The sequence below is a fragment of the Lissotriton helveticus genome, chromosome 11 (assembly GCF_964261635.1).
Source record: "Lissotriton helveticus chromosome 11, aLisHel1.1, whole genome shotgun sequence".
NCBI classification, from domain to species: Eukaryota; Metazoa; Chordata; class Amphibia; order Caudata; family Salamandridae; genus Lissotriton; species Lissotriton helveticus.
The window spans coordinates 552,369,776-552,396,154 of record NC_136072.1 but is presented as its reverse complement, the minus strand read 5'-3'; the positions used below and the strand labels follow the sequence as shown (position 1 = coordinate 552,396,154).

Here is a 26,379-nt window from a genome sequence, read left to right as displayed (position 1 = left end):
GTTGTATTCACCTTTTTTTAAGCCAGGTGGAAAGGTGAAACATTTCCAGACAATGCTGGTATATTTTTTCTTTGGTGGAGGTTCAGGAAGAAATTCTTGGTCTGATGAGTTCTCTGAATCAGAGGATGATGGTGGATTAGCAGCCATAGTATCTTAAAGTAAATTTGTTATACAAAAAAGAAAGAGCAGCAGATCTTCTCAGCAGGTGTTTTCCTAAGAAAAATTCTAAGAAGAGTGATTGAAATGGGTGTGGTCCTTCAATTGGAAGTGTAATGAACCAATCAAAATCTGTTTTTTGAGGTCACATGGGGTGCGCGTAGGATGCACCCAGCACAACTTTCCAAAATTGCATTAAAAAGTAATGTAGTTTTTAATAAAGTTAAACAATATTCAGATAATCTCTTGTCTTACGTTTTTAAACAATAAAAAAAATCACGGGTGTTGTGCACTGACCGTGTCTGATATGGATATGATGTCACGCGCTACCGAACTTCCATCACATCATGTAATACGTACATCACAGTACACCATGGGAGAATAGATTCTGAAAGCTAATGAGAGCTGTTGCTCATGTATGGGCATCCTTTCACAGAAAACCCAGCAGTCAGCCTTAAGGATTGTTAATGCCTGCCATAGGAGTGACTGATGACTTTATATATGTCAGCGATTAAATCAAACCAGTGATGGTTGTAGAAACGTGAAAGAGTATGCAGCTAAATCTATGAAAAAAGTTCAGGGTGTATGAAAGGGCGCTTGGAATCAATAGTGTGGAACATAACATTTGTACGATTCTTGTTTTTGTTCAGTCAGAATGCAAAAATAGAGTTGATGTCTGAATTTTTGGGTTGTAGACAACGCAGAACTGTTCAATAGAATGTAAATGTAAAAGAGATGTACATTACCACATCTTAATTGCTATTCTAGAAAGTGTAAACTTACTTTGGGCAATTTGGTACATGTCTTATGTTTGACCATGTAGTCATTCTAAACTTCGTATTAACCACAGTTATGGTCTGATTGCATCATAGAACAGCCTTACAGTAGGGATTGTGAAACACTTGTTTAGCTTTGTTCTTTTTGTTATTAAAAAACATGGAGAGCGTGCTAAAATACAATCAAGCATTAGTTGTTGAGGTATGTAAGAATCTGCAAACAGGGTCAATACCTGGGGCATTATCCGTCTCAGCTTCTATTCTTGGAATGTTCACAGGTGCCCTTCTACCTACCCACCAACACCTGTGGTTGTTTTATGTTATTATTTATTTTACATACGCATTAACTACTCTATATTACACTTAGTTACTCCATTATGAACCTCATGTGTGAATAGAATGTAACAATTGAGTCGATGCCCAAGGAGATTAATTAAAAAACGAGGAGTGACTTTACTCCCAACTTGAAAGACTTCTTCAAAGAAATACTACTTATATTAAACTGGACAGAACACTGGATGGCAGGAGTATGCAGAGTATGTAATTTTACAACTAGCATGCAAACTCATCTTTACCATGGAAAGAAACGTATTAATACATACAATTCGTATATTTGTAATCTGAATAAGGTTACTAGGATATTACATTTGTTTCTATGCATGAAATGTGCACCCATCGTTAGTATTCTTAACATAGTGCCTGTTGGAAAGAAAGTGAAAATTGATTTGTTATTCTGTACGGATTTTTTACAGGTCAATAGTTTTTTGTTTTACAAACTTAAATGTAATTACATGCTAAACATAGTGCACCGTCTCCAGTCAGTGGCAAAGTGGTAATGACTCTATTACTAGGCAGGGTGTATAGCCAGTGAACCAACATGGTGGATGCAACTCAGAAAAGACCTTTGTAAATCCATTAGTTTTACTGAGATCCACCCTGTATCCGACCTATCCGCACATGTGTCAATTGGAGATTATGTGCCATCAAAAACCCCTCAAGTACTTATATACGTTACTTTCTAACTTCGTCGTTTAGTAATATTAGGAGTATTTACCTTAACGCTATCCTTAAAATTTTGAGAGTCTTTTTGTCTGCATACAATACGGAAAGTTTCATCAGACTCTAAATGTAAAAAAGACATACATTAGCGGATTATAACAGCAATGGTAAAAATTGTAAACTTAATTTACAATATTTTCTACATGTTTCCAGGCGTTTACCTATCTAGTACATAGGACAGTCACAACTGTTCAAAACAATTTCTAATGGCAGGATAACAAACATAATTTTTAATTCACAAACATAATTAAAATATCTTACTATACTATGTTCAAAATTTAAGCTGTGTCTTTTTATAAAAAAAGATTCAAAGACAAAACAAAGTACCAAGTAATCCGAAGTTTATTAGAGCACTAGGGTATTATAAGTTTTCTATCATAAAATGTTAAAGTCAAACCTGATGACTCCATTAGGTTCATTGCAATTTTGATGTAGTCTGTGGCAACCAGTTTGTCCCATGGTTGAGATATCTGTATAATAAGGTAGAACAGGGAGATATACTTTCTTCAATCTCGGCAATTGGCTACTGACTTATGTAACATTCTGCAAACTGAAAAAAGAATCAAAAATGTATATGTTGTACAAATGTCCAAGTTTAATTTTAATGTACATAAAAACAATTGTTCTCAATAGGATTGGGGTTGAAAAGAAATCATCCATAATGGAAGTATCATTACCAGAATGCAAAAAACATGACAGTTGTAGCTGTTCTGTTATCTTTGGTGAGATTATATTACTAACTGCCATTGGTCATATTGGGGATGCTTCAATATCTGTTGCAAAACCTTTTACAGACATACAAATGGTTATGTTAAATATTTCGCTTTGATTCAACATGTTGAGATTATAAGTTGTACGTAAAGGCATATTGCTAGCATTATTGACTAATTTTACAAGCTTTTCTTGCATATCGGCAATACTATATGGTCCAGTAAACTTATGCTCAAAAATGCCTCCTTTTGTTATTGTTCGCTTGTAATTTATCAGAAGTACTAACTCTCCTTCTCTGAAGGTGTACGTCTTATATATTACTATAGTCATATAAATGATTTGTCTGTGGGTGATAGGTTGCACTTACAGAACGTTCTATTTGTAAAAGCTTAGATAACTCTCAATTAATCTAAAAAAAAAAATAGGTATGATTATGTTTGGCAAGCAAAATAGGAAATAGCATTGCATTATACAAAAGTTAGGCCGATATTGGTCACTCACTTCATTCACAAACTCCTGGTCTTGATCTGATAGAACCCTTTTAGGACTTTCATGATCTAGAAATTTAGAAATAAACATCAGGGAAAATTGAAAGTCACGTCTTCAAATAAAAAAATTCAAAACAACAGTTTCACTTTCTATCTCAAGAGCAGGCTGAAAACGTGTAACGAGCATTTAAAGGAGAAACATATGGGTTTCAGAAACAAACGTCTATAAGACTATCACAATGGAGATTTATACTTTATAAAAATATTTATAGAAGTAAGAAAATGTATAACTCATACATTGTTCAATTTTAAATAACATATTTGGCCAATAAAATCGTGGAGGACATACTTTTTTTTACATTTTGTTCATAGTAGAATGCCCACTAATTCTACGAAAACTTGACAACAGCACAGTTATTTGTCTGCAAGCATATCATGAAATGTTAAAGTCAAACCTGATAACTCCATTAGGTCCATTGCAATTTTCATTGAGCTTCCACAACTAGAACGTTCCATGTTTTGAACACCACATAGGATAGTGCATGGGCAGGAATAAACAGCTTGTTTATTTCTGCCCATGCACTATCCCATGTGGTGTTCAAAACATGTACGTCCCGTGGTTGAGATATCTGTATAATGAGATAGAACAGGGGGAAAATCAAGTTTAGGGTTATTAACGAACATGGAGAGCGTGCTAAAATACCGTATTGGCCAATTGATTATATGTTTATTGCATGGGGCGCACTACTTACACGACAAAAACTACATCGCATTAACTTGAAAAGCACGTAGCACACTGCTGCAGGAACGGCCAAGTGGCGCGTGGCAAATTAAATAAACGAGGCAGGATTAAGTGATTTGCACAAAACAAAGGATAGCTAATCAAGTTTATTGTTATTAAAAAACATGGAGAGTGTACTAAAATACAACATTGACCAATCGATTACATGTGCAGTGCATGGGAGGAAGTAGCACGTGGCGCAGTACTTTCAAAAATTAAAGACGGCAGAATTAAGTGATTTGCCGAGAAACATCACCTACTAAGGCAAGATATTTGAGGTATAAGAGCTGGAAACCATGCTAAAATACACTATATCCGAAAACATTACTTTTGCAATGCATGGGGCACGTGACGCACTACTTACACGAGAAAAACTATATTGCATTAACTTGAACAGTACATAGCACACTGATGCGGGAAGGGCCACGTGGCGCTTTGTAAATTAAAGAAACGTGGCAGGATTAACTGATTTTCACAGAACAAAGGATAAGAAATCAAGTTTAACGTTATTAAAAAACATGGAGAGCGTGCTAAAATTCAACATTGGTCAATTGATTACATGTGCTTTGCATGGGGAGGAAGCAGTACGTGGCGCACTACTTACAAAATTAAAGGCGGCAGGATTAAGTGATTTGCCTAGAAACATCGCCTATCAAGGTAAGATATTTGAGGTATAAGAGATAGAAACTGTGCTAAAATACACCATTGCCGAAAACATTACTTTTGCAATGTATGGGGCACGTGACGCACTACTTACATGAGAAAAACTACATCGCATTAAGTTGAAGAGCAAGTAGCACACTGCCGCGGAAACAGCCACGTGGCGCTTGGCAAATTAATGAAACGCAGCGGGATTAAGTGATTTGCACAGAACAACGGATAGCAAATCAAGTTTAACGTTATTAAAAAACATGGAGAGCGTGCTAAAATACAACATTGGCTAATCGATTACATGTGCACTGCATGGGGAGGAAGCAGCACGTGGCGCACTACTTACAAAATTAAAGGCGGCAGGATTAAGTGATTTGCCCAGAAATATCGCCTACCAAGGCAAGATATTGGAGGTATAAGAGCTGGAAACCGTGCTAAAATACACTATTGCCGAAAACATTACTTTTTGGAATGCATGGAGCACGTGACGCACTACTTACATGAGAAAAACTACATCGCATTAAATTGAACAGCACGTAGCACACTGTTGAGGAAACGGCCACGTGGCGCTTGGCAAATTAAAAAAACGTGGCAGGATTAAGTGATTTGCACAGAACAAAGTATAGCAAATAAAGTTTAACGTTATTAAAAAACATGGAGAGCGTGCAAAAATTCAACATTGGTCAATTGATTACATGTGCATTGCATGGGGAGGAAGCAGCACGTGGCGCACTACTTACAAAATTAAAGGCGGCAGGATTAAGTGATTTGCCTAGAAACATCACCTACCAAGGTAAGATATTTGTGGTATAAGAGCTGGAAATAGTGCTAAAATACACTATTGCCGAAAACATTACTTTTGTAATGCATGGGGCACGTAACGCTCTACTTACACGAGAAAAACGACATCGCATTAACTTGAACAGTACGTAGCACACTGATGCGGGAAGGGCCACGTGGCGCTTGGCAAATTAAAGAAATGTGGCAGGATTAACTGATTTGCACAGAACAAAATATAAGAAATTAAGTTTAACGTTATTAAAAAAATGGAGAGCGTTCTAAAATACATTGGCAATCGATTACATGTGCAGTGCATGAGGAGGAAGTAGCACGTGGCGCACTACTTAAAACATTAAAGGCGGCAGGATTAAGTGATTTGCTCAGAACCAAAGTTATGAAGTCAACTTTAACAATATAAAAAAGTAGGAAAGCGTGCTTAAAAACAACATTGCCAAATCGAACACAAATTTGCATTTAAGCGGTATTTAAAGATCATTCAGATTAATTAATTGAATTATTCTTTTAAAAAGTGCTCACCTACGAAAAGTGGATACGAACACTATCAATGGCTGTGACTGCGGAATAGGAAAAGTTTGAGAAGGTTGGCAAGTTATAAATGCTTTGCAGAAGGATGATTGGTTGAGCATGATGTCACTGGGTGTGAGAGCTGTGATTGGGCATGTTGTAATTGAGCATGCGCAAATAAAATGAAATACGTTAGGGGTACATAGCCAGACGGTGGGACGTATTGTGCGCATACGTAATATTAACACGCATGTGCTACCACAAACGTGCATGCGCAAAGTGAAGGCAACTCCTAGGTGGTACATACACAGATTGACTTCAGATGTCGATAGAACACCGGCTCCCGCAGGAGGCGGGGAGCCGGTGGGACAGTGGGGAATTGAAGACCCTGGCACGGTCCCCAACGGTGACGGCCATAATAAATTTTTAAAAAGGCCGTCCCCGGGGAATAGGATTCCCAGGGGCCTTGAAGTGCCTTCAGGAGGGGGGCTATGCAGCCCTCCTCCATAAAATAATAATATATAATTAGCCATGCCTGGGGGGGGTGGGGACCTCGGTGCCCGGAACTAACCACGGGAGGGGACCACGCGGCCACCTTCCCATAAAAAAATTGAATACGGATATTCCGCTTACTGTCATCGTACCATAAGCGCAGCCTTCCGATCACGCGCTGAATGCTAAGTGGCTGTCAAGTGCCTATCAACATTCGAAACCTGAAACTGTAGGCAGCCATTTTATGCCTTGGTAGGAGGGAGGCTGAAGAAGCGGATGAAATGTGAGTTTAAAACGTGAAAAGGGGGAGGGTAGACACACCCTGACCCTCTAGGTCTGCTCGGGTGGTTCCACAAGGACCCCCTGGGCCCCCAATTTTTATTTTTTGGGGGTAAAATCGCGGGGTGAGCGTATGATCCGCGCATTCTAGCAATATTACAAAAGAGACGTGGGCTTCTACGCGTCTTTGGTAATTTGCATTCTTTCAACTGTTCAGAGGTGATGCAGCAGTGCTGGATCCAGGATCCACCCCTGAGTAAAAAAAAGTAATAATAACACTATTTAACTGCTGCTAAGTGAATTTCCTTTCATAGGCTGACATTGACTGGTTTCAGTTGCAAATTCTTCTCAGTGTGCAGTTTACGAACTTAAAAATATTCACCTTAAGTCACCCGAACAACGAATATCCGATTTATTCATTTGTTAACAGGATAGAAAACAGTGCTGCATCTTTTAGCCCAGCAGTGACCCTGAAAAGTAGTTCCAAGCATACTTACAAGTAACTTGTATTTCCTTCCATAGGAATCCCATTCCTATAAAAAAAAAATGAATACATTTAGATTTGCGGGTCAGGCTCTAGGGGATGGGGTCCAGGGCCCAAAACAATAAAATCAAAGTTAGTGCAACATAGCTTAGAAGAAACGAACCCATTTGCGCATGTAGACCCATTTGCGCATGTAGAAACATCATGGGCCATGTACAAAGCCTATTTAGCAAGTCGCAATTTATTTGCGACTCGCTAAATAGGTTTTGCACCTCGCTATTTGGAAGGGGCGTTACCTTCCAAATAGTGAGTCTCAAAACCATGTACACTCGCAATTGTTTCTAAAATCGCCACACTTGTCTTCCAATTCTCTAATCCGGCCATCCATAGCTTGTTGAGTTTGATTCGTGCTCTTGACCATCAAATCGGCATTAGGTACTTTAGGGCTGTCTCATTAAATTGTGTTATTTTCCCTAGCTTGTACTTATCTGCGTGGGCCTCTAAAAGCTTGAATTAAGCCTCTTTCTATGTTTTCCATTACCTAGTGATAGCTCCTCTTTCTGGCTCCCTATGCATTCAAATTAATTCTGTGTGATGAGGGAGGATCTTGCACCAATTGCCTATGCCCCTCAAGGTCCTCAACTCTCTGTGTTCATATGTTTAATCTGCCCACAGACGCCATTGCATCAGGTATCCATTGAATAGTATCCAGTGGCACCTTAAATCACCACCAACTGCATCGCTCAGTCACCACACTGTCCTTCACAAGGTTGCAGAGATTTTAACAGGTGGTCGCATGCCATAAGTGGCTCGCAATCCACCAATTCTGACCCGAGGGCATTCCATGGCCCGCCTACTTATCATTTTTCCACTTAACACGTAACTCCATGAACCACTTTCACAGTGGCGTAATGCAAAATGTCAGGTACCCCCTGCAGAATGTGATGGGGGGGCCCCAAATCTCACATCTTTTCATTTGTATTGGGCTAAATGGCCCCTTTTGAATGGTCGGGGCTCAACGTATGGTTAAGGGCCCCACTTCCCCGCAAGACCTGCAGGGGCCAATGTTACGCCCCGGCACTTTCAGGTCCTCTCCTATCTCGTCCCATTGCATGGATTAGCCATCAGCTCTGTGTTCTTAGCACTGGTTTTCTTTAGGGGGTCCACATTTTCCCCCAGGATTTATACAGTATCGTGGCCTGGGCCAAAGGAGCCTTGCGCCACGTGTCATAGTTAATTTTTAAAGCAATAGTTTGTTGCTCTATATTTTTGTGGTTGATGTAATTGTTTGTGAGATATTTTTTAACTGTGAGGTCTTCACCATCATTTATTAGGCAATGTTTCAATAACAAAATAAAAACCTTGATTTTAACTCTAGTCTTATCTATATGTTCACTCTTCTTTCTTTCCACACTTCCTGGGAGGAACCTTTATAGGGAAATTTACCAAGGGCCCCCTCCTATAAGTACTAAACATACTCCACTTCTTCAGCCCCAATGAGTCGGAAGAAGTGCACCAAGAAATGGTATGAGGGATAAATTAAGAGAGAGTAATGGAGGTTACCAGGGCTGTAACACAAGCCCCTTCAGGCCTACCCTGAGCTACACCCCTCTACCCCCAGCCTTGAGACCTCACGGGTGAGTAGCGTGCTTCACAATCCCCTGATTGATTGATTGAGGCCCAGCGGTACAGTGGGCCCCCCAACTCTTCAAGGGATCCTCACTCTTCCCACGGTCCCCTTTCTGCCCAAAGCCAATGAATATTTATGAGATATTGGCGACTCGACGGCCCCTCATATTCTGCGAACGTTCCCGTCATTTTCTGTTACGCCACTGAAGAGTACCATAAATCAGGCGTCTTCAAACTGCGGTTGGGCTCCCTATTGGGACTTTGAGTGATCTCACAGAGGCGCTAGGCTCTAGCCTAAAGAAGCCTAATGCTGATAGTTTTCAGTGGCAAAAAATGAGTGTTAGTCTTCCGCTCTGTAATGGGCCATCACAAACCTCTTTTGTCGTTTATATCCTGACTGGGTGAAGGTGTTAAAAGGGAAGGGGCTCCAAATATTTTTCAAAATCCCCACCCCATTTCTAATAATCACACGGTGGATACTTTTACACGTAAAATCTCTGTCTTTTAAATGTCAAAAATAAAAGCTCAGCGTCTTTTAAATGTCCAAAATAAAAGCTCCTCGTCTTTTAAATGTCCAAAATAAAAGCCCAGCGTCTTTTAAATGTCCAAAATAAATTAATACCATGCCATAGTGGAAGAGGCTGGAATCAGGGGCTCACGGTTTGATCCCCGGCACCGGCGGCAGGTCAGCCCAGCACCATGTGACTCTGGGCATTAGCTTGCTTAATGTTCCCGAGGGCCCACAGCGCCGGCACAACACTTCGGAGGTAGCTGTGCGCTTTACAAATACTAGTATTTATATTTCATAGTGCATGAGGAGATTTGACTAGGAATCCAGCTTGGAGATGCGCAATCAAATGTTGCCTTGTGATGTAATATTATTTACCTATATGCTTCTTTTTGAAATCATCAAGAACACAATGTATGTTGTCCTACCTAAACAAAATGGCATTATCATTTTTATGCATTTTCTTTTGTCAATTCTATTTTTCCGTATAGATGGTCACAAATATTCACATATATTTCTCAGTCTGTTATCATTCATTATTTTTCCCCAATTGTACCACGCATCTGCGTTATTTTTTATGTCATTCATGGAACGGAGTATAAATATCCAAATGCGCCCTGCGCTTATCACGATTTACACAAATGAATTTCCGGTTATTCCAACTGAAAATAAACCTCTCGACATGTTATTAACACCTGTTCTCTATTTTCATGTTGATGCTGGGAGGCAGTGGGCAGATCTTCAGACGGGCACTGTCACCTTTTTATATTAAGATCCCTTACGGTGAAGGCAAAAATGGAGAGAGAGCACCTGCTTTTCAGATGCCGTGCTGTCAGGACACGGCGCAATTAAAGCCCTGACGTCGCAGGGGTTTACAATGTTTGTATTGTAAGTATATACGGTGTAAGAGAGCGTTAAAAGTTAAAAGTGAAAATGATCTTTTGGCGCCATCTCGCGGAATAATGAAATCCATCCTTTTATACTATATTGAAAAATGTAATCGCCGTGTGATCAGCATGCGATCTTAATGTAATTTAGATTCGACAATATTAAATTGTGATGTACTTATTAAAAATTAAAAACGTGTTGTAAATGAATTCGTTGCGGTTTGTGTAATGTTGCTGCCCAATAATAGTCTGAGCCTCTGATGGTGGTAAAACGCTTCTTTAATATATGTAGTTAACTCTCAACTGAAGAGCGCCGAGCCGGCGCTGTGCTCCGCTCGGACTCGCGCCCACATAATGGAGATGCGCGCGCATCTCTAAGATGGCCGCCGCACGTCACGTCATGACGTGACGTGCATCAACTAGAATGCACCACTACATATCTCCCCTTTTTCATACAACAATAAAGTCACTTACAGTTCACTGTCCATTTCGAAATCGCGATACCTGGAGGGCCTTGTCACAGTTCTACCACTCCGGGTCACTCTGGCAGTGTTCTCCGGGAGACCTCGGTTTTGCACCTCCTCATTACTTTCCTCTCTCCTTCCAGCTGCCACTCCGTCGGAGTTCTCCCTTCGTGACTCCACCTCCGTGCCTTGGTGATCACTTTCACTTCCTTCCTCTGTGAGTCCATCTGCAGCACCTCTACCTTCTCGCTGCCCCTCAGCCTCTTGTCCCGGCTCAGTGTCCTGTTCATCTCCATCTTCCCAGTCATTTCCCATCTGTTCCCATCGTAAGACCTTGTTACACTTGGCCATGCGGTCTTGGGACCATACGTTCCCATCACTGAGTAAGGCCGCCCGATCATACACTTCTTTGACCTGCATGGGCCTGCTGTATTTACTGTCACCTTTCTTTTGTAGCGTGGCCAGCTTCACTCTGACCCACTCTCCTTGCTCTAATCTTGATCCCTTCACGCTTTTCCTTTTGTTGTAGTAGTTGGTGTATATAGACTGCGCCCTTTCTAGGTTGGCGCGTACTATCGCAGGAGACCACTCACTAGTGATAACTTTCTCTTTCCAGACCCGATTGTCATGGGTGAACGGCTCGCGCCCTCTCAAGATCTGGAACGGGCTGTATCCGGTACCCGTTGGGGTTATTCTGTAAGCCCATACCATGTTCTCTATGGCCTTCTCCCAGTCCTTGTTGTTTGAGATTGCAGCTTGGACAGCACCCATCACCACCCTGTTAAAACGTTCCACCAGACCATTTCCGGCCGGATGATAGATGGCTGTGTGTCTGCTCGTGATGCCATTCCTCTGCATGAATTGGTTCCATCTGTCGGACGTGAATTGGGGGCCATTGTCACTGAGGATGGCTTTGGGGATGCCCTCCCTCACAAACGTGTCTGACAAGAATCTTAGGATGTTCTCGGTGTCCATAGTCTCCTCCACCTTCACCTCCGGCCATTTGGAGTATCGATCCATGAGCACACACACATATTTCTGCGTACCTTGGTCGTCAAGGATGGGCCCTAATATGTCAATGGATAGTTCCTCCCACGGGTTCTGTGGAATCTCAAACTGTCCTAGTGCGGGACGCAAAGGTTTTAGTGTTTTGTCGGCCCCTTGGCATTGGGGGCACTCCCTGACATGCCTCTCTGCTCTCATGTCCATGCCAGGCCACCAGTAGTTCTGTTTCGCTCTTAATTTTAACTTCCCAATGCCGAGGTGACCTTCATGTAGCATGTCCAGTAGTTTATTGATTAAGTTCCTTGGGGGAATCACTTTGTCCCCTCTATATACAAACACTCCTCTATCTCCTACTGATAGTTCCTCTCTCACTTCATAGTATGGCTTGACCTGTTCAGCCACGTGTCTTTTGTCCGGCCAGCCCTTGACAATGTTGGTTTTCACTTCTTTCAGGACCTCGTCTTCCTCATATTCATTCATCCACTCCTGGTGGCTGATAATCTTTTCCTGGTCCTCTATTAGGGCCACCAACTCACTGTGGCTCGTGGGATCTTCTTCGCCTGGCTCCATTGCTGCCGCCCTACTCAGGTAGTCTGCCACCCGATTCCGACTTCCAGGAATATACTCCACGTCATACCGGAACTCGAGCAGCTTCAATGTCATTTTTGATATCCTGGGGGTGGCATTGGCGTGCCCACAAGATGTTAAAACCTTCACCAAGGGTTTGTGGTCAGTCCTGAGCAAGAAACGAGTCCCCCATAAGAACTGCCGGAATCTCGATGTGGCCCACACCACAGCCAACATCTCCTTCTCGATTACACTGTACTTGCTTTCCGTGGCTGTTAATGTCCGGGATGCGAAACTGATCGTCTCCATCAGCCCCTGTCCACGATCTTGCATTAAGACTGCACCTAGCCCCTTATCGCTGGCATCAGTCGTGAGTACTGTAACGCCCTGTGGGTCATATCCTTTCAGAGGTACTGCTCCTGTGACATCCTTTTTGATCGTGTCGAACTCCCGTTGTGCCTCAGGTGTCCATTGGAAGCTGGTGTTCTCCCTGGTCAGCATCCTCATATGGTGTGTCTTGGAAGCGAAGTGTACCACAAATTTGCTGTAGTACTCCGCCATGCCCAAAAACGACCTTACCTCCTCTTTGTTGGAGGGTGGCGGAGCCTCAGCAATTGCCTTCACGTTTTCTGCCTTTGGCGTGATGCCTTGGGCCCCAATCTCATGGCCCAAATAGGTCACCGACTCCAGGCCCAGTCGGCATTTTGCCCATTCAGCCGTAAGGCCTTTGGTCTCCAATGTTTTCAGTACCTTCTCCAGTTTCTGATCATGGTCCGTTCTGTCTCGCCCCATCACCAGGATGTCGTCCTGGAAGTATTGTATGCCCGTTATGTCTTTAAACAACTGGTGCATTAGTTTTTGGAACACGGCGGCTGCCGAGGCCAGTCCGAACGGCATGCGGCGGAACTGGTAGCAGCCAAACGGGGTGATGAATGAGGTGAGTTTCCTGCTGTCTGGGTGTAATTCTATTTGGTGGTAAGCGGAGGTCAAATCGATGGTGGAGTACCACTTGACCCCTCTGGTTCTTGCCAGCATTTCCTCTATTCTCGGGAGGGGGAATTTTTCCACAACAATATTCTTGTTTAACTCCCTCAGGTCAACGCAGAGCCTGACCTTTCCATTCGGCTTCATGACTACCACCAGCGGTGCGAGCCATTCTGCACAAGTGATAGGCTCAATTATCCCTTTCTTTTCCAAGTCTTGGAGTTCTGTTTGGACGGCCTCCCTTACGGCAATCGGCACATTCCTTACTTTGTGGGCCACCGGACTGGCGTCCTCCTTGAGTATGATTTTGTGTTGGAATTTCTCCAGTTTCCCCACGGTGCCTCCGAATACCTTTGGATAACTCTCCTTCCATCTCGTCAAGTCTGGCCAGGTGTCTGGTTCGGTGAGCAGGATTTGTTCTTTTCCTCCTGGGTCTAGTTTTATTCCCAAGTCGCCCTGGTCCAACCATCCCAGTACGGATGGTCCCTTCTCTGAGACGTATAGTTTGCACCTCGCTGAACGACCTCTGAACTCGAACTCTAGGAGCCGGAACCCTGCCATGGGGATACGATCACCATTATATGTGACTGGTCGGATATCCAGTTTCTCCAACTCTGGTCCTAGTACGGGTCTGAATGTGTTGTTCCACACCGCTCTTGGTACTATGGTGAAGGGTGAGCCGGTATCCGCCACCACCTCGACGGCTATACCACCCATCTTCATTTCCAGTATGGGTTTTGTAGTCCTCTTCCCTTCCACGCTTAGTATCTGATCATAAATGCACAGGACTGTGACGACCTCTTCATCCTGGCTCTCCTCCTGATTCTCCTCTTCTTGGTCGACGTAACGCACTGTATTCTTCGACAATTTCTTCCTGCACACCTTTTCGTAATGGCCTATGATGCCACAGTGCAAGCACTTAGCCCTGAACGCGGGACATCTCCTGTCGTGTGCCTCATGCGACCAACTCCCGCACCTGTAGCACGTCTTTCTCGTGTCGTTGTTGGGTTGTCGTCCCTGCTGTCCAGTGCTGCTTTGCCCCTTGCTGTGGCTTCTCCTTTCCGGGCCCTTGTATTTCTGGTCTCTCCGTGGTCCCTCTTCGTATACTTTGTTCACCATGGCGCCAGGTGCTGTGTCTTTCTTGGTAGCGTCGGCGCACCTACGTGCCAGCTCTGCCCTCTTGACGATAACCATCACGTCCTTGAGTGTGGTGTCTCCGCTCGCCCATAGCTTGTCTTGGACGTTTGTGCTGGAGGTGTGCATCACTATCTGGTCTTTGATAAATTCCTCCTCCCACTCTTTGTACCTGCACGTGGTTGCTAGTTTCTTCAAAGCTGCCACATATTCCTCGATCGACTCCCCCGACCTTTGCTTCCTCTGCTGGAAATTGAATCTGTCGACTGACACACATACCGTTGGTCGGTAATGCTCATTTAAGTCGTCGAGGGCATGGGCGTACACATCATCATCTGTGCTGTCTCTTTGTTTGGGCACCAGGCTCTTGTATATCCTGAGTCCTTCCGGTCCCAGATTTAGTAGCAATATGCGTTTCTTTCTTTAAGAGGTGAATTCCTCTTCGTTCTCATCCTCTAACACCCCTATAAAGTTGTCTATGTACTCACGCCAGTCCTCCCATTTCATCAATGGCTCCCCTGGTTTTGGTAGGAACTGGACCGGCGCTATGGCGTACCCCGCCGGTGTGCTCATCCTTTCTCCTTTGCCTGTGGATGCTCTGTCCTCCTTACTAGTGGGGCTGCCTGGGGTGCCGTCTGTCTCTGCCTTATAGTGTTGTACTCGGGGACTCTCGGTGTCAGCCCCCTCTTCCTGCTTTGTGGTTGCCAGCTCGCTGTCTCTGGTGTGGTGGGGTCGTTTTCCGGGTTTGGCGCGCTTTCTTGTATCTTGTGAATAGCGTGGTTTCAGGGTTTTGGCGCGCTTTCTCGTGGCTTGTGAATAGCGTGCACTCTACCCCCTCACTAACTTCTCCGTCTGGTGTTGTGGCTCTGCCGCGCTCTTCAGTTGCACTGTATTATCTTCTTAGTACATGCACTTATCTGCGTCACCATTCGTGGCTGTGCTCCTTCCTTGCAGTTCCTTCCCCCGGGTCTGCCTGCCTTGGCTTCGTGAGTCTTCCCTGAGGGTTCTGGTCGCATCCCACCCTCGTCGCCACTGTAATGTTGCTGCCCAATAATAGTCTGAGCCTCTGATGGTGGTAAAACGCTTCTTTAATATATGTAGTTAACTCTCAACTGAAGAGCGCCGAGCCGGCGCTGTGCTCCGCTCGGACTCGCGCCCACATAATGGAGATGCGCGCGCATCTCTAAGATGGCCGCCGCACGTCACGTCATGACGTGACGTGCATCAACTAGAATGCACCACTACAGTTTGTTACCTTTACTAGTATTCATGTTCTACGACTTGCCTTTCTCACTATTTCTTTTCACTGCAACAACATTTACATCACACGCGTTTCCAACGCATGGTTGCATTATACGTGTATACGATGTAGGTAGTAACGGGTTTCAAAAGTTAAACAGGTAAAAGGTGGGAATCAATTTAAATAAGTTATTTTAGAAATTATACGTTTTCAAATAGTTCATGTTTGCTTTGTAATCATATGTAAATAACATGTCATAATGAGCATAATGAGCAAACAGTAGATGGCAGTATTGACTTAAAAACCGCCCACACAAAACTAAGCCTGCTGTTTCCGAAAGCAACGACAGATTGACAACCTACATTTTACTACTAAAATTATTCACGTTTAAAAGATGCTAAGGTTAGTCTAAATATAAAAAAACATAATTTACCTTATTCCAATTTCGAACTCTATTTTGAATTGGAGAAAATCCTATTAATCCTATTCCAAAAATGTTTAACTGTATTAATTTATATATTTTTTTAAATAAAGGAAGATTATATGAAAGGTTGATATGGTTAAATGTATTAACTTTCAGAAAATGTATTGTAATCGTATACAATATAAATTACACATTGAAAAGTCATGCGAGGAACGTTATTTACTGGCTGGTATCCAAAAAGTGCTAGGCTTAATCCTGTTAGAAATGCTAAATGTACTCCTGTTCCTGCAGTGCCAGACTGACACTAAAGGTAGTCGCTACCCCTCCCAGTGCAAAGTGTTTTTTTTTTTTTAAAACATCAACAAAATCGGTCCTACAAGCACACTCTAAATTGAAATCATGGGCCAGGTCAGAGAGCTCAGCATATTAGACGTCCATACTCGCTAACCCCCACCACCTCTAGGTCAATGATGTTGTCTATCATACATATCAAAGGAGGGAGTGGAGAGGGAACGTGTCCACGTGGACACAAGGAGTGGATTCAATCTCCCCAACTGTAATTTAATAAACAAGTGGAATCCACCCATACAAGATAGGCGAAAATTGGAAATTGGTCTGAGGTTTGATGTGTTTCCTACAATGGTGGGAAGCACGTTGTGTTCTTTAAATACCCCTCATACACCAAAAGGGCCCTTGGTGTCATGCTTAATCATAGGGGTCTTCGCGTCCCTCTACGGAACGCGGCGTGCTACTAACCGGCGGGTACGCGGGAGCACTGATGTAATCACTATGTGTGGTGTGTGAGGCTTGTGGGTGGTAGGGTCAGGAGTGGATGGTAAGAGAGTTTAAAAAATACCTGGCAAGAGAGGAGTAAAAAGAATTTGAATCTACCTCCATGCTGCTATTGTTAAAAAATTAGGGAGGTGGAGGTTTGGTGTATTTAATGAACATAACCTCCTGCATGTGTCGACATGTTTCGAAGCCTCAAGCTTCTTCTTCAGGACGGGTGCACAGATCTCTACCCTACTCACATGCGACAGTCTACTACCGTCTATACATAAAGGATATTATGTGTAGAATTAATGTATAATGTAGCCTACAAATGTCCCTTTCATGGAGCCGCGTAAGGGACGTTTGTAGGAAGTAGTACCGCTACTCATAGTGCAATTAAGCCTTAGGTCCCTACCGTTTTTGAAGGCTCATGATGCCATTGGCTTCATTATAGCAAATTGACATTGAAGGGATTACCTTGTTCCAGCCCAAATGGACATAGTAGGCACATTACGCTACGCCTGGCACGACTACTCTGAACCCACTGTCAGCGCTGGGACACCTAATCATTGACAATAACATAAGGGTATGTAGTAGGACCAGACAGTCTTGTGAAAGGGCAGGCCGTGAAAGTTAATGCCTGGGAAGGCTGCATCTTCATTTGGGAAGGAATTTGTTGATTAGTAGTTGTTTTACTCCTTGTCTGAAGATTGCAGATATGGGGTTGGATCTGGTCTCAGTAGGAAGTGAGTTTCAAATTTTGGTGGCAGAGAAGGAACACTTGTAGGTTTTTTTTTGTGTGGAATTTGTACAGCTTCAGTAGAAGGGATCCTGGGCTTCTTAAAGTTCTATTCTTCCCTGATAGGACGAGTTTCTTAGCAAGGTACATTGGAGTGTTGTCGTGAAGAGCTTTATGAGTCAAGCAAGCAATTTTTAGATGGATCTTTGCCTCATAGGGTAGCCAGTTCAGTGCTTTGAGGTCTGAGGTGAGGTGATTGCTTTTATTTTTGGAGCCTGTGATGAGTTGAGCTGCTGTGTTTAACCTCTTGCATGCTCATGATGAGCTCAGCTCGTCATGAGCCACGGTGGCCGTGTGCTCGTGACGAGCTCAGCTCGTCATAACGGCCGCAACGCTCGCACGCGGGGATAATTCCCCCGCTGTGCTGAGCGTTCTAAAGAAACGGGTGTGGCAGTGACGAGCTCAGGTCGCCATGAGCACAGTGCCACTGTGCTGCACGAGCACCGGCGCGCCCCTCCTCCCCCCAGCACAGCGGGGGAATTACCCCCGCGGCGAAGGAGTTAAGGTTGCCTTCAGAGGTGCCAGTTTTGCTCTTGATAGACCCATGAAAGTTGCACTACCGTAATCTAGTTTGGAGATCACTAGCGCTTGAACCGCTGTCTTAAGATCTACTGTCGGAATTAAAGGTTTTCATTTCCTTAGTGCATGTAGTTGGCACCTTTGGTGGCGGCGATGATGTGATCCTGCATAGATAGTGATTGTCCAGGATTATTCCTAGAAATTTTGCTGAGGTTATGGTGTGGGAGGTAGAGTTCAAAGCTGTTAGATGGGCGAGCCATTATCTGATGTTATGAGTGTGGTTGTGAGGAGAGATTAAGAGGAATTCCGTTTTGGGGGTGTTCAGTTTAAGGTGGTTGCCAGTCAGCCAGTGTTAAGTTTTTGTCATTGTGTTGTTGAGGATGCTTCTGGAGAGGCGATTTAAAGGTGGAGGTGAGAATCTTCAGCATACACATGGTATGAGATGTTAAGAGAGTTTGAGGATTTCAGTCAGGGGTTCCATGAGCAGGATGAACAGGGTGGAGGGAGAGTGAGGAGTCTTGAGGGATGGCAATCATTACTAGTGTCTGGATGGATAGAGCGTGATTGATCATAACTCTTTGAGATCTGTTCTGTAAGAATGAGGAGAACCATTTTAATATGGTACCAGAGAGACCCATCCTGCGTTCTAGGTGGTTCATAAGGTTTTCGTGTTTAACGGTGTCAAATCATTTGAAATAGAGGACACAAGTACATTTGTTCTAGTAGTGGGTAAGCTAGATGGTATCATGGTGCTGGTAGACTGTATTTAAACCCCCAATACTTTGCAAGCCTCATACATGTCCAAGTTACCTACCACATTGTCTAAATTGTCTCATTCACCCTAGATATTATGCGTCAACTTCAATTGTATATTCAGTGCCAACATATCGGGTGCCACCCACCTTTGCACCACACTCCTGTTTTTAACACAAACCTGGCTAACTGAGGCTTCTATACCTGAAGTTTCAGTGGCTCTCCCTGAGAACTTTTACATTTTGAACATGAGTAGATCTCAAGACAAAAAAGGAGGGGTGGGGGGGTTGCAGCAATCATAAATAAACAACATACATTTACCAAACTCACTCCTCTATCCATTTCTTCAGCAGCAAATATGGTAATTAAACTACACTCACCCACCTCCTCTCTGATATGTATCATTTTCTATAGACCCCCAGGCCACACAACGGGATTTACGGCTGCCCTGACTACGCAAAAATATTAATGATTGGAGATTTCAATCTATGGTCAAACTACCCTAATGAGGGTCCCCATGTCCTCCAATCTGACTGGGCAGTTGACCTGTTTGAATTTCACTCAGCAGGTGTCTACAGCCACCCATGTCATGGGCCATATTTTAGATCAAATTTGGTCGCTGAATCTTCTCATCTCCAATCTCCCGGTCATTCCCTGTTGTTGGTCAAACCATCATTTAATTAAATTTACAATGGATGCTCCCTCTTTTAGCAACCCCCGCGTCCTGGCACTCTATCCAGGAATTGAAAACATGTAGATCTTACTGCCTTTAGCAACTCTTTGGCACAGTTCCTTTCACGTCAGAGTGAGTGTCTGGAGGAGCTTAAGGGGGCAAAGACAAACTGGCTCAGAGAAGCAAGTGACCCGCATGCCCCTCTGCATAAGACGAGCCGGATGCGTCGCCATGAGGCATCCAAATGGTTTTCAGATGACCTTAAAGAAGCAAAACTCTTTGGGGCAGATTTATGAAGGCCTTGCGCCGCCGGTGCGTCATTTTTAACATGGGAAAAAGTGACGCACCGGCGGCGCAAGGCCTTCATAAATCTGCCCCTTTCTATGCAAATATGAGCGCAAATGGCGTAAAGCATATGACCCGAAGAAAAGGTTAATATCCTCTTGCAGCTAAAGTCCTACAAGAAACTTACCTGGGAACCCAAATACATATACTTCTCAAAAAAGTTCATAAACTCTTAAAATAAAACTAAAGTAATATTCAAAACAGTCTCAGAACTGTCCAACCCTGACCGCCTAAACGTTCCTGTGACCCCCATACAAGCTTTATGTGTTGAACTGAATTCTTTCTTCATCGAAAAGATCATGACATTCAAAGACAGCATTCCTCCTAGCTACCCAGCCAGCCCCATTCCTTTGGAAGACAGACTCTCCCTACATTTTAACGCTTTTACTCCAATCACTACAGATGATCTGTCAAAGCTGCTAATGAAGGTTAAATCTGGTTATCCCAATGAAGTTCCCCCCCTTTGATTGAAAAAAGCAATTTTTTTAAAGTTTCTTGAATCAGCAATGGCTATACTTAACCTATTCCTGAACCAGGGTGCCGTCCCTATTAGTTTCAAAGAAGCAGTGGTTCTTCCTCTTATCCTTCACCATCTTTGCTCCTTCATTGAAGGCTCATCTTTTTAAGACTCACACCAGGCGGGTTTCCGGCCCGGTCACTCCAAAAAAATCGGTAATTCTCTCGGTAGTAGACAATATGAGAGAGGAGGCAGACAAAGGTCAGGCCCAGGTGTTAGTCCTTCTCGATCTCTTGGAGGCCTTTGACACAGTGGATTAGTACATCCTTCTTGACTGTATTGAGGCCGCCGCTCTGAGGGGGTGTGCTCTGGATTGGATAAAGTCCTTTCTATCAGACTGCTCACAATCGGTTTTTCTCTCCCACTTCTGCTCCTCCAAGGTTAAACTCAGTTGCGGTGTGCCTCAGGGATCCTCTTTATCCTCCTTCCTTTTTAATTTTTATATTTGCTCGCTTGTAAACAATCTACAAAGGCGGAAAGTAAAAATATACAACTATGCTGATGATATGCAGCAAGTATTTAACCTAGTGGATACTCCTGACTCCATAGCATTCTTCCAGAGCACCAAGATCTTCATTCGGGACTAGATGGACAGTCACCAACTAAAGTTGAACTCTGATAAAACCAAGGTGATGTTGGTTAAAAACAAACTGCACTTCTGGAGTCCTTCCTTTTGGCCTGGGAGTTAGGCCCCCCTCCACTCCTAAAAAGGTGGTCAAGAGTCTCGGCATACTTGTCGATGAAGATCTGTCAATGAAACCTCAGATTGCTGCAGTAACTTCTTCCTGCTTCTTCCAGCTTCGTTAAAAAAAAAAATCAGAACATTTGTCTCAATCGAAGCCATCATCCAGATTGAACTTGCACTAGTGATGTCCCACATTGACTATGCGAACTCCCTTTACCTGGGCTTTCCAAAGGGTCTGAGCCAAAGACTGCAGCTAGTCTAGAATCAAGCAGCTAGATTGGTCTTTCAACAGCCAAGATATTGCAACACTACGCCCTTACTAAAGAAACTGTACTGGCTCCCAATCACACATAGAACATTATTTAAAACAGGCTGCATGATCTTCAAAATTCAGCAGAGTAAAAGCCCCACTTTTGTTTCCTCTAGAATAACACTCCTAGGTGTAACCTCAGATCGGCACACCTCAATCTCCTAAAGGTTCCTAAATTCTACAGGAAGAGGGTAGGGGGAACCAGGTTCGCTGTGTTGGCTCACAGCACTTGGAATAACACTCCTAGGTGTAACCTCAGATCGGCACACCTCAATCTCCTAAAGGTTCCTAAATTCTACAGGAAGAGGGTAGGGGGAACCAGGTTCGCTGTGCTGGCTCCCAGCACTTGGAACTCCTTTCCGGCCAACATAAGAGCAGCAACCTCCTATGAGTAATTCAGACCTCTGCAGAAAATATGGCTCTTCAGACAAGCTCATCACTAAGCTACATCTCTGCCGCTAGTGCTCCCAGTGCCATGAAACCTTTTGGTGAACCTGCGCTTTAGAAGCTTCATATAACATAACAAAACACTCCAACTATACAAAACGCAAAAGACCTGACATGATGGACATCATATTGGTCTTTAAGTAACATCTGGCATGTCAGAAATATGTACATCAGGGAGTATCTATTTTACTCACAACCTCTATATGCGATTGGACTACATTTTCTACTCCTGCGCAATACAACCACTTGCAGCAAATACTGAATAAGTGGGAAAGATAGCATCAGACTGCAGTCCACTAGTGGTAGGGATTTCATGGGGTAGGCCCCTCTCTTGTATACCTATGTGTAGGTTCCAGCAATTCCTGTTGGAGGACGTACCCTTAGGGGAAGCCCTTTGTGAGAATACAGAGAGATATTTTGTAGAGAAAGCAGGGACTGCTCCTTCCATAAAATTGAAATGAAACGTATGTAAAGTTATAATCAGAGGTTTCACCCAACTCCACAATATACACTCAAAGAGGTACAAACTACCTTCTAAAATCATTATCAGAGCATGTTTGATGATCTTATAGAGTATTTTTAAAACGCTGCCAAGCACCTCTTGGAGAACTTGAGGCTACCCTGGCACACAGGGAGGTCCTGGATATGCTGACTACTGAGCAGGAGGTGAGGGGGGACACTAGAGGGAGCTCACAGCAGGTAATACCCCGGGGTCAGATAGGCTCCCATAGAACTCTATAATACTTATACAGAGCATCTGTAACTAAGCCCGACCTCGCTGTATGCGGCAGGGGTTGAGGCTGAAGAGATACCCCCTATGATAAGTGATGCACTTACAGCACGGTTTACCAAGCCTGGGAGAGATTCTGTAGTGCTTTCATCAAACAGATCACTCACCATCTTAAACTCTGACGATAGAAAGTTAAATAAGACTCCAGTCAACAACTTTCTACCTGGCTACTAGACCTGATTGATACTGATCAGAACAGCTGAATCCCAGACAGATACACTTCAGTGACTATCAGGAGCCTGTACACATTGCTGGCACTACCCACCAAGCCTAGTATTAAACCTTCAAAAGGTCTTTGATTCCCTTAGTTGGTGTTATATGTTTGCGGTGTTGGAAAAATGTCGCTTTGGTCCCAGTATGATCTGCCAAGTCAAACTGCTTTACACCAGCCTGACTGCAACAGTGCTCACAGGAAACTTTTTTGGGGAACAGCTGCAGGTGCACAAGGGCACCTGACGAAGGTGCCCTCTGTCTCCTTTCCTGTTTGCCCTGCTGATGAAACTGATGGCACTCAGCCTACAGGGGGAGGGAGTGTAGCCGTTGGAGGTATTCCATTGGAGGACAGCCTTCACACCATATAGTTATAAGCAAACAATATGCTGCACTACCAGGGTGGGACTGGGAAACTCAAAGCTGCCTAGACAAATCTTATCAGACCAGCCCCCGTATGGTTGAAAGCGAGCATGCAAGACTGACTACTACAACTGGGGTTTGAGGGGAGGGGGGGTTTACACCCGATACATTTTGGTAAAATTGCAGAAATGGTGCATTCTACACCACTTTTTTCAACATATATTCAACTGTATTAGATTTTAAAGCATAATATAAGATGACCTTACAATGCACCAGGATACCCGGTCATATCCACAGACATTCTTACGGAGAACGCAAAAAGTAAGATATCGAGTATGAAGCATGAATTTAAGTATAACATAAGTGCACACATTCGCTGTAAAGCACAGCTAAGAACAAAATGAAAGACCATTTTGAGGGATGTTAGCATCTTCCACCCCAATAAGCGCCATGGTGGTGCCCTGTGCGACAATATATATATATATTTTTTTTAAATGTTGTTTTGGGGTGAACTATTGCGAGTCAAAGGTTTATTGTAAATTCTGTTTATTGAATAGAAAGCATACAACACAAGCCAAACACATTGAAGACTCATGTCCCTGTAAAAAGAGCATCAAATAAGCCCACATTCCATGGTACATAATGCAACAGCTTAATGAGTACATACATATCAGGATCTACCCCATGTAAAATGCAATCAGGCCCAACACAACAAACTGTAGCTCAATAGAGGGGAACAACACTCATCCAAGCCCCATCTCCCTTTATCTTAACAAGAAACCCATTGTAGGGAAAGCAGAGAGAAACAAACCTAGAGGCGGGAGAAAAAAAAAATAAGCAAGGTTCCCAGTAACCTGAGTATTGAACATGAGCCTATCATTGGTGCTGCAAAGGAAGCATTGAGGATGCTCTATGGATGCCGTCATAAAATATGAATTCTACCCCTGCTCTATGGGGGGCCCTCTAATCAGGAAAGCAACAGGGAACTGTCATCAATTAGATATAAAGAATAACATTAAAGAAAGACCAAATATGAAAACCTCACAAAGAAAGAAAGAAAAACAAAAGGATACGCCGAGAGAAAACCGCCCCTCAGGCAGAAGCTGGGGGGTCCTCTGGATGAAAAAGACCAGGTAATCGGGCCTAAGTGGGTCACTCAGGAGAGTCCGGCTTCTGTCCTCTAGAGTATGATTCAAGAGAGTCCTCAAACAACTGCAAGACCTGGAGTGTGGGGGGAACCAAACAAGAATGCCTAGTTGCAGTGAGATAGTGTATAGGAGGCTGCCAAATGCGGGTGAAACGTGTGTCTGTATGGTTAATGCGGGTGGTTAGCAATTCAAGAGCTAAAACTTTCCACAGGCGAACAAACCAGGTGGCAATAGGGGGAGGATGCGGTTTCTTACAAAATAAGGCTATTGGCTGTCGAGCCGCTCCTAACAGATGGAGAATCAAGCGCCAGTCCATGTATGACATAGCATTGAGTGTTGAGGGTTTAATGCCTAAGAGCGTGACTACCGGGGAAGAAGGAATAGGAAATCCCATTATCTCTTTAATTTGGCTGAGGACCTCCTTCCAAAAGACCGTGAGATCCCTCTGGCATCTCCAGCAGGTCGGGAGGGAGTTTGGGAACATTTGGTGTAAGTGGGTTAGGGTGTAATACCATCGCGTCATTAACATGTAGGCCGATTCGCGTTGTGGCGTGCTCTGGAAAGTCTTTGGAATATCCCGCCATAAACGGGCCAACCCATCAGGAGGTATGTCTTCTTCTAGGTCTCAGGCCCACAGCATCTGATATCCGTGGGGTGTGGGGAGCTGAGAGTGTTGTAAAACTGTGTATGTATTAGAAATCAGACCCTTCGACCCCTCAAATTTACGAACCAGGGACTCAAAGGCGGTAAGTTGTCTAGTGGCTCCCTGGACCTGGACATAGGTCTGGGAGCTAAGCCAATGGTGAAGCTGGTAATATTGCATATGTGTCCCTTCTGTGAGATGAAACGTTTGCCTGCATTGATCGGATGTAAGAAAGTCCTCGCCCTGAAAAAGGTCCTGAATGACCTGGCATTTGCCCTCTGTCCATGTACCAAATGCCTGAGTTTGCATTGCCGGGGGAAACATTGGATTACGGGCTATCGGCGTGTTAGGGGATGGGAATGACATCGGGCCTCAGGGATTGCCAACTTGTCCCAAATCTCCAATACTGTCTTCGTAGGGTGGCTATATAGGCGCTGCGGGGGCGCGCTCTGCATGGGAGCCAGGCCAAATCCCACAAAGGTCTACAAGCCACCGCCCTGTCCAGTTGAAACCAATGTTTTTCTCTTTCACAAACCACCCACTCAGATATATACCGAAGGTGACAAGCCCAATAGTATTCCAAGAGATTGGGGCACCCCAGTCCTGAGGCAACTTTAGAATCCTGTTGAAAAGCGAGGGCGGGATTTCCCCCATTTAAATTTAGTAAAGTCATGTTGTAGGGGAAGAATATCAGCTTGAGGTATTGGGATGGGTAGGGTTTGAAAGTGGTATAGAACTTTAGGGAGGAGGGACATTTTAATAGTGTTGATACGTCCTAACCAGGCAAGGGGAAGGCCCTTCCATCTGTGCAATTCCTCCTGGATAGCCTTCCTATATGTAGGTCAAATGGATTGAGTCCAGGTCGAGAGTGCAGGGGTCAATTCTAGGCCCAGGTACCGAATCAAGACGTCTGTCCACTGCACCAGAATCAGGTCTTGCAATGCCCGGACTTCCGAGGCCGAAAGAGTAAGATTAAGAGCATGAGATTTTCCCAGATTGATCCTATATCCCGAAGCATCCTCAAAAGTCTTCAGAAGGGAAGCCACCGCTGGGAGGGATGTAGAGGGGGAGGATAATGAAAGAAGGAAGTCATCCGCAAAGAGGGTGGCCTTATGGTCATACCCACCTTTAGAATGCCTCGTATATTCAGATCTTGACGAATAGTGATAGCCAGGGGCTCCACAACCAGGGCGAACAACAGCAGGGATAGCGGACACCCCTGTCTGGTGCTCCAACAGATGGGGATAGGGGCGGTGAGACAACCATTGAAACGTATGCGGGTAGACGGTTTCACAAAAGGCTCCATCAATCTGGAGACCATCTCCGGTCCCAACCCCGGGAGACCGGGAAGATGGGGCTCCAGGCGATTGACGCAAAGATTT

The 26,379-nt window shown here is 44.0% G+C and overlaps 1 protein-coding gene across 1 annotated transcript in view; it reads right to left on the bottom strand.

The window, feature by feature from the left end:
- Positions 1–1,575: 1,575 nt before the first annotated feature.
- Positions 1,576–26,379, bottom strand: part of LOC144790842 (uncharacterized) — a 140,465-nt gene continuing 115,661 nt past the window's right edge. The window contains exons 3-6 of the mRNA XM_078665509.1: positions 3,204–3,259; positions 2,389–2,461; positions 1,987–2,054; positions 1,576–1,631 (exon numbers count right to left, since the gene is read on the bottom strand). Of these exons, the coding sequence (XP_078521635.1) occupies positions 1,620–1,631; positions 1,987–2,054; positions 2,389–2,461; positions 3,204–3,259 (209 nt within the window). The 3' untranslated portion in view covers positions 1,576–1,619. The remainder of the gene's footprint in view (positions 1,632–1,986; positions 2,055–2,388; positions 2,462–3,203; positions 3,260–26,379) is intronic.